At 28.3% G+C, this 8,350-nt stretch overlaps 1 protein-coding gene across 1 annotated transcript in view; it reads left to right on the forward strand.

The window, feature by feature from the left end:
• Positions 1-6,286, forward strand: part of LOC143251192 (C-1-tetrahydrofolate synthase, cytoplasmic-like) — a 55,303-nt gene extending 49,017 nt beyond the window's left edge. Inside the window, 4 exon segments of the mRNA XM_076502611.1 lie at positions 345-522; positions 2,383-2,490; positions 3,614-3,766; positions 5,213-6,286. Coding sequence (XP_076358726.1) covers positions 345-522; positions 2,383-2,490; positions 3,614-3,766; positions 5,213-5,302 — 529 coding nt within the window. The 3' untranslated portion in view covers positions 5,303-6,286.
• The last annotated feature ends 2,064 nt before the right edge of the window (positions 6,287-8,350 follow it).

Consider the following 8,350-nt stretch of genomic DNA (forward strand, 5'->3'; position numbering starts at 1 on the left):
AAAATATATTTTTTATATGTGACTTTGTTGATACTTGTTTTGGGGTATCATTTGACCTTACATCATCCAAGATTGTGGAAAAAAAATGTACAAATTTTCATTTAATATTATGTAACCAGTTTTTTTCTTTTTTACTTTGTTAGAAATATAGTAACTAACTTTGTTTCTGTTTGTTTAACAAATTAATTATGATTTAAGGATGAGAGAAATACCTATCATAAAACAATAAATAGAATAAGTATCATTTCTCTTGGCTAAAATTACAATGTTGTTTTATGAATTTTGCATTATTAAGAGTGTTCACTTAATTTATAACCATTCTCTATTTTGATGTTCCTTTACAGTACAGATACTCAAGCTGAACTACAGCTTGTTCAGGAACTTTGCAAAGAAAGTGGAGCTTTTGATGCTGTTATATGTAACAACTGGGCTAAAGGAGGTGAAGGTGCGATTGAGCTAGCAAATGCTGTTGTCCGAGCTACCGAAAAACCATTCAGCTTCAAGTTCCTGTATGATCTGCAGGTAAGTTGTTTTTTTTCTTTGTGTACTGTATATTATAAGTCTTTTAAATTTGAATTAACTTGATGGAAGTGGAAGAAGAGAAATTGCAATGTTTAAAAAAATTGTCAGAAAATCAAAATGATTTTACACATAATTTGCAACATTGTTGTTTCTATTCTCTGTATCTAAATAGTCTGGTAATGAATTAACAGAAGTACATGAAAGTTACATGGAGTTATATAGGAGGGTAAAACAAGTTTCAGCTAGTATAAATGAAGGCTTTTCTGTTTTAATCTTCAGGTGGTACTTTATGAAAAACTACAACATGTAACTTACTATTTTAATTACACAAAATGCTCTACTAGCGACTAAAAATGTGTGGATGAAACATCTATGTGTTACTTATGGCATGTCATAAATATAGCTTTTTAACGTGTTATAGGGAAGAACAATTCTGTAACAAGCAGCAGTTAAGTGTTGGCAGTAAATTTCTATAGTTTTTAAAGTAGCAGATGTTCTACTTTTTGAATAAAGTAAGTGTAACTGGTAAAGATATGCAGATGTCCTTAACTGCAGAAACTGTTGCAGTTTTATCATGATATTTTATTAATTATTTTTACGTTTTTTGGTGAACATGCTTTACCTGAGAGAGAGCAATTTCAGTTGCATGTATTGATGCATTGTCTTCCAGGAACAGACCATTTTCATCTGAGAATATACTGTTCATCACTGGGTGCAGCTGTCTGCAACAAGATTTAAGTAGCCATTTACTGCTGCTATACCTTTCTGTGAAATTATAGATTGTTAATTATTCCAAGAAGGGACTGCTTGTGCCATGCTTAATAGACAGCTCTATTTGATTTTATCTACCCATAAGCATGTATATTTAATAGGAAAAGTGTAAAAGAATTAATGTGATCAAATAGCAACCTTTAACTAATCTTTGGTCTAATTTGTAAGTTCTAAGCACAATTTTACTTGGTCTTTTGCATTTTTCATGTTATTAGAGGTTTTTGAATGGAAGATTTACTAAGGTAAGAAATATAGTGCAATTATCTTCAGATTGTTTTGACAGAGATTGGTTGTCATAAGTCCTGTGCATATCTTTCACACTGCATTATTTTGTTTGCCTCACTACTATTATTAATCCTTGTCTGTTAGCTTAAGTTTTTACCACTATTATGTTTGTTTGATGTGGTTTATTTTTGATATTTACGCTGAGACCATTTTGATAGTGTTCATTTGTATGTATTTATTATTAAAAATCCACTTAAGTTCTTATCTACAGTAATACCTCTTTCATAATCTGACGAACCTTTTTAATATGACATTTTAGAACCTTTCTTTGAAAGAAACAAACAACAATATGCTATTCCTTTACAGACAAATTCAATAATGTAATTTAATGCACAGTTAAATTGCCTTATAGGTATGCTTTTTCTTCTTAAGAGACTTCAAAGCTTGGAGTCAAAAGACAAAGTGTTTTCATTATTTTGTACAAGTCCAGTACATGCATTAAATCTTTCAAATTGTTTCTTTCAGATAACATGTCTATATTTCTTTCTTGAAAATACCCTACCTCTTGTGTTATTCAAGAAAATGTATTTGGAAATTATACTAGAAATCCTTTCTTATACTCTTTTCCTTTTTGTGACAAGAATAAATAAGTCAAGAGCAGTAGTGTTTAATATGATGTAGGAACACAAGTTTTATTCTGTAATAATTTTGATGTTATTTATATCAAGTAATTTCTCTTAATATAGTTGTATTCCTATTTGTAGTGGTAACTCATTGCTATATTTTTAACAAATTGATTCAAAGTTATGTTCTAAATTTGTTTTCCATTCATTTTATATGAACATTGCCTCTAACTTCCCATAGCTTCCCATTGAGGACAAGATTGAAATCATAGCCAAAGAGATCTATGGGGCTGATGGAATAGAATTGCAACCAAAAGCCAAACAGAAAATTGAACTTTACAGGAAACAAGTAGGATAATCTTTGTACTCATTTAAAGTCTTTTTAGATTTAATACTTCCAATTATCAATATAATGTGTATATCTTCATAAAATTTAGCACCCTATCTGTTAATAAGTCTTTCATGTACAAAAAACTATTTTTCACTGAAATATTTTTAATAAGATAAAGATTTGTCCATGAATATATTGAGTATTTGTTTTGAATAGTTAGCATGCAAAGTAATTTTCATGTTATAATTAAAAATACTTTTCTTCATCTCTATATTCTCAAATTTACTTTGTGTAATCCCTGAAATCTCCTAATATTTTCAAACTTATTTTCAGTAAAACTTTGTCTGTTATTTTCTCTACCCTATCTCATAACAGAATCTGTCAATTTGACTGACCTCATAATACCATAATGTTTTAAAATACATCCTTTGATAGAAGAAAACCCTGAATTTCTATTGGTTATAGGTAATATATAATTAAAAGTAAGAGAGAACTATAAATGAATTATGAAAGAGATGTGACAGGTAGGTATGGCAGGAGGGGTCTGATTTTCTATTCAGTAGCTCTGTAATCAAACAAAATTTAATGCTATAGAAAGTGGTCTGTCTGAGCAATTAACATATTATAGAAAGTAATTTACATTTAATTTCATACTTTCTTGAGGGGTGGTGGATAGAGTAGGGAAGATAACATGCTACAAGAAAATGTATCGTGTCACACTAGGGGAAATTCAGGATTTTTTTAGCATTGCCTTGTAGAATAAAGAACTTAAAATATCAATTATTAGCTAATATTTTATGCTATTCTCATTGGTATAACATAAATAAAAAGTAGTTTAATAAAAATTTTGAATGTGAGATACTAAAACTTTGTGTCATATGTAGTAAAGAATATCTGTGGCAATAGGGTTAATTCAAGTGTGGCATGATTTCTGGTAAATCTGTTTTTAATTTTAAAACCATTCCACTTCTAGAATCCAGCTATGTTGCTTGATAACCAGATAAATAATATAGTTATTGTGAACTATTTTATAAGGGACTGTAGTTTAACATTTGTTGGTTACTTCAGATAACTATAAGATATGGTATTTAAGGACTAATTTAAGCTCGAAATAAATTTTGACCTATTCTTGTTTTGATAGGGTTTCAATGACTTGCCAATCTGTATGGCTAAGACCCAGCTTTCTCTCTCTCATGATCCAAACCGAAAAGGAGTACCCACTGACTATGTCTTACCTATTCGAGATATTCAAGCAAGTGTTGGGGCAGGATTTTTATTTCCTTTAGTGGGAACAGTAAGTAACATCTCTTTAATATCATCATGCTAAAATCTGCTATACTAATGAAAACAGCTGTTTAGTTATTAGGGCTGGTGAAAGTGATAACATTCAAAACAAAAGAATATTTAAAATAAAACCATAAACAACTTTTTTTGGACCATGGTCAGAACTTTGGTTTTACTTGAGGACATAGATCAGCAAGTTAAAAATGTTTATGAAATGTATCATAGAACTCTGCTTTTGTGCATAGAGACCTTTAGTGTTTTTTGTAAAATATTTTTGAAACAGCATTAACCTGTTAAAAATTGTTTTTGTTAAATCCTCAATGAAGTGAAATTAATATATGTATAATTCCATACAGAAGGAATGAGCTGTCACATTTATTGTTAAAAAGTATAAATTGGGTAAGTGACTATCTTAATGTACAGGGTCATTAATTTTTCACAGCTGAGTATACATATGGTTCTTTAACTGTAATTTTAACATGAGACATTTCTTAAAAGTGAGGATTTTTCTTTAATGTGTATTTAAGATGATGTAATATATTTCATGTTATACATTTGTGTTAAAAAGTGATATAGCAGGATGAATAGAATAATTTGTTTAAAAAAAAGTAAAATCTGGGCACAAATTAACTAATGGTTAAAAATAATTTTTCAGAGAGTTTGTGTTCTTGCTTTGCTCATTCTTTGATAAAATACTTTATTTGTAATAAACCATTTATTGTTACAGTGTATTTTACTTTAGTGATAAAGATAGTAAATTACCACAATACCACCTTTATCAGATACTAACAATCATCATATTAAAAAGATGTCTTCATTGAATTTCTAGGAAAATTCCCAATTTAATATTTTAATTTTATACATTGTATTTCTTGTCCATTATCTCTAAAATTATTTTTAAATCAGAGATGTTTATTTCTAAGTTATTAATTTTATATAACCCATTTCTCACAAATTGCTCTTGAAATTACTACCTCTTCACTGCAGGATTTTGTAATAAAACATTTGATCAAGTTAATAGCTAACTGTTTTTAATTGCCAAATTGTAAATATTCTTTAACATTAATACAGTATTATAATTTTTTGAATTTTTGTATCTTTCATAAGATTGAAAACTCAAGGTTTAAGATTACTAATTTTGTTAATTTACAGTAGATATAGTTTTGTTTTAAATATAAATAGTTGTTGGACTTCATAATGTAGGAAAGCAGCTTTTGTAATACCTTAAATCAGTGTCATCACCATGATTTAACATGAGATTATTCTACATACAAAAACAAGAATGCATTATTAGAAAAAATATGAAATAATACTACAAACAGAAATACAGTCGAACTGCACATTGAACATGAAAAAATACAATTGAACAGAACATCATACATAACATGAAATGTGGTTAACATGGAATTTTTACACAATTTTCATATGATCTTCTTCTTCCTCCCCCCCAACTCAGATAACCACAATGCCTGGGCTACCAACGAGACCCTGTTTCTATGACATTGACCTGAACTTAGAAACTGGAAATGTGGAGGGACTTTTCTAACTCATCTACCTAAAACAGGAATGGACCTAAGTGGATTTTTTTTATCTATTATTCTTAATGTGCTCAAAAACCCTTGTTAAAAATATTAACAAGTTCAGAAAAATAATATTCTTATTTAGAATATAAACTAAAAAAATACCAAAACTTTCAAATTGCAAGTGCTTATGATCTCATTATTAATTTTTTTATAAGAAGGTTAAAAATGTGCTTGCTTGATTCAACTAATGTTAATAGTTCACATCTTAAAATTTGTTTTTGTTTTGATTGGAAAGTTAGAAATTAAGTACAATGGAAAAGGAAATAAAATTCTGTGTGAGGACACTTTTAGTTCTAAAGAGATTTTCTTTGCTGGTACATTGTTTTGATTTTGGTAGATTCTTATAACCAGAGTAATGTAGATGAATAAGAGAAAAAATATGTTTTTAAGATATAAACATCATTGTCTTCCAACCATAAGTGATGTAGTACTTAGATTTAAGTATTTTTAGCTTTTTTAAACAAATTATTACACATTTTTTCTAAAGGTTAATGAGATTTAATCAAAATATACTTATTTTGCAAAACAGTAAGTGTGTGAAATCTCCTGAGAAGCAGGTATTAAAATTTGAATATATTTTTATGTAATTTTGGATATATTAAAAATATGGGAAATCTAAGGAATAAATAACATGTTTTCATTAGTTAAGGATTCTACACAGATATTACAGGATCTTTACAAATGAAATCTGATTAATCTTGTTACAAAATGTTACTTTTACAAGGGTGTAAGTTTGTTTTGTTTTTATAAATGTCTAATGTTTCACAATACAACTTTGTTAATGTTCTTATAACACTTAAATAATTCAAGTTGCTAAGATGTATTAATTAATGTGTATTCCAGTTATGATTCCCTAATTGCAATGAATGCTAATAAATAATTATTTCTTTTATATGTAAACTTGTTATTCAGGTTTTGGAACTGAAATTAAACTTCTTTTTTGGTAACTTGCTGTTATGAATTCTTTTTATACAACAAATGTATCACACTTTCATGTAGTAAGTTGATTCATGTGCAAAAAAAATACCTGTAAGAGTTAAAGGAGTAAAGTAATAAGAAAATAAAAGGCAATTTAAAATATAGTTGATTAAACAAAATATTAGATGAATAAACTAGAATTTTCCATCAGAAGAATCCTGTGTAACAAAACTAAGACACTTTTTTAAAAGTATTGTGTGATTTCTTCAAAGTACACAAGGCTTTCATATGTATAGCTGAATTTGAACTTATAATTCAAGTACAGAATTTGATGTTTCTTTGCAAGAAGGTTTTGTATCTTTTTTTTTAATTTATATTTGAACATCTTGTTACTCACTGGTTAAATAATTTGTTGCTTAAATACATATGTTTATTTTTAAAATAACTATTTATAATGGCCCTTTTAAAAAATCCATTAGTACAGCTACCAGTTTTCAAAATATGCTGTTATAGATATATAATTAACACATGCTTCAGTTTCAAAATAGTTGCTTGGCACTATAGTAACAGCATTGTGTGATATTAACAGTTTCCTTGGTAGAAAAAACAACAAAAAAATTCTCATGAATTTTAAGGATAATTTAACAGTGTAGAATTAAACTTTTGATGTGTTATTTTTAGCAGGAATTTAGAAAAACCTGCTTGTTAACTTGCTTTTTACTACATATTATCTATTTATTTCATCAGTTAAACTTGGTCTCCTATTGAATATTCAGAAACTAATTTTCAAGCTCAGTAATCATAGTTGGTACATTTGTCAATAATTAATTATATGTATCAAATGTTACTACAAAGAAAAAAAACTATAATTGAAATCTCATGCCAGAAAACCAAAATAAAATAGGTTATGAAAAAGTATAGAATTACACACTTAAAAAATGTATTAGTTACTTGTGGTACAAGCCAGAGAAAAAGCTGTAAGTGAAGATGAAACTAACTTATTAAACAAATTGTACAAATTAATTTTAATCAAGTCACTGAACTGCCTTAATTTCCAGCACCTGATGCATACCAAAGTAAGGCTCAGTGAATCTGAAAAAACATAATTATTCAAGCTGGAAGGAATCTCTGCAAACAGAAAAGGATCAATTAATTTTAAAAAATCAAAATGCAGTTTTTCCTACAGTCGTGCTACACATGTATTGTATGCAATGTGTTAAGACAGGAAACTAATTTGTTGTAATCAAATTGTCAATATAAAATCCAAGTGGTGAGTCAGTCAGTCACACTTGATTTTTCAGAATTCTGTGAATTACACAAGTCCAATTCTCTTTCTTTCTTCTATAATACTTTTTTTATTGCCCATTCTCAGTTTAGTTGAATTTAATAGCTCCTAAATTTCAGCACTTTTTATGCTATATAAAAGTTTCTCAAGAGAGTTCCCAGGACCAGATCAGAAATGACATTGTCTATGTGATACCACATCATTATGACATCAAGTTAGGTAGGACACAAGTAGAAAAACTAGGAATACTTCTGTAAAAAAATAAGTAAAAACATTAGTGCAATCTATGCTTAGGAATTATTACAAAATATCCTTTGTTAAAACAGACTGAAGATACCAATTATCTGTAGGGAAGGGGACAACTTTTCCTGAGAAGAAAAGCAAGTGTGTATACGAGCACCTTATTGTATGTTTTATTTTTTTATTCAAGGCACCAATATGTAGCATGTTTACACTCTTCAGGTAAAGGTGTTGCTGATGCCTGTTTATGGGTGACAAAGTTGCAAATGCATATTGTAAGGTTCAAATTTGGTAAGCTTTTGTTTCCCATAATTTTTATGTGCTTCTATACTAGTTATACAATAATTATTATATGAATGACAGTTGTTATTTAGGTATTCAAGATTACAGATAAATGTGGAAGTTACTCAATAATACCTTGTCTTTCATCAGATATTAAGAATACATTAAACATTGGTGAAGTCAATAAACAGAATTAGAGCTTGCATATTTGATTTTAAATAAGAAAACAGGCAACAAATACAAGCAATAGCACACTGTAATGTAGGAGTGATTCCTGTGCCCATAT

The sequence above is a fragment of the Tachypleus tridentatus genome, chromosome 1, assembly GCF_004210375.1.
Source record: "Tachypleus tridentatus isolate NWPU-2018 chromosome 1, ASM421037v1, whole genome shotgun sequence".
Lineage (NCBI taxonomy): Eukaryota > Metazoa > Arthropoda > Merostomata > Xiphosura > Limulidae > Tachypleus > Tachypleus tridentatus.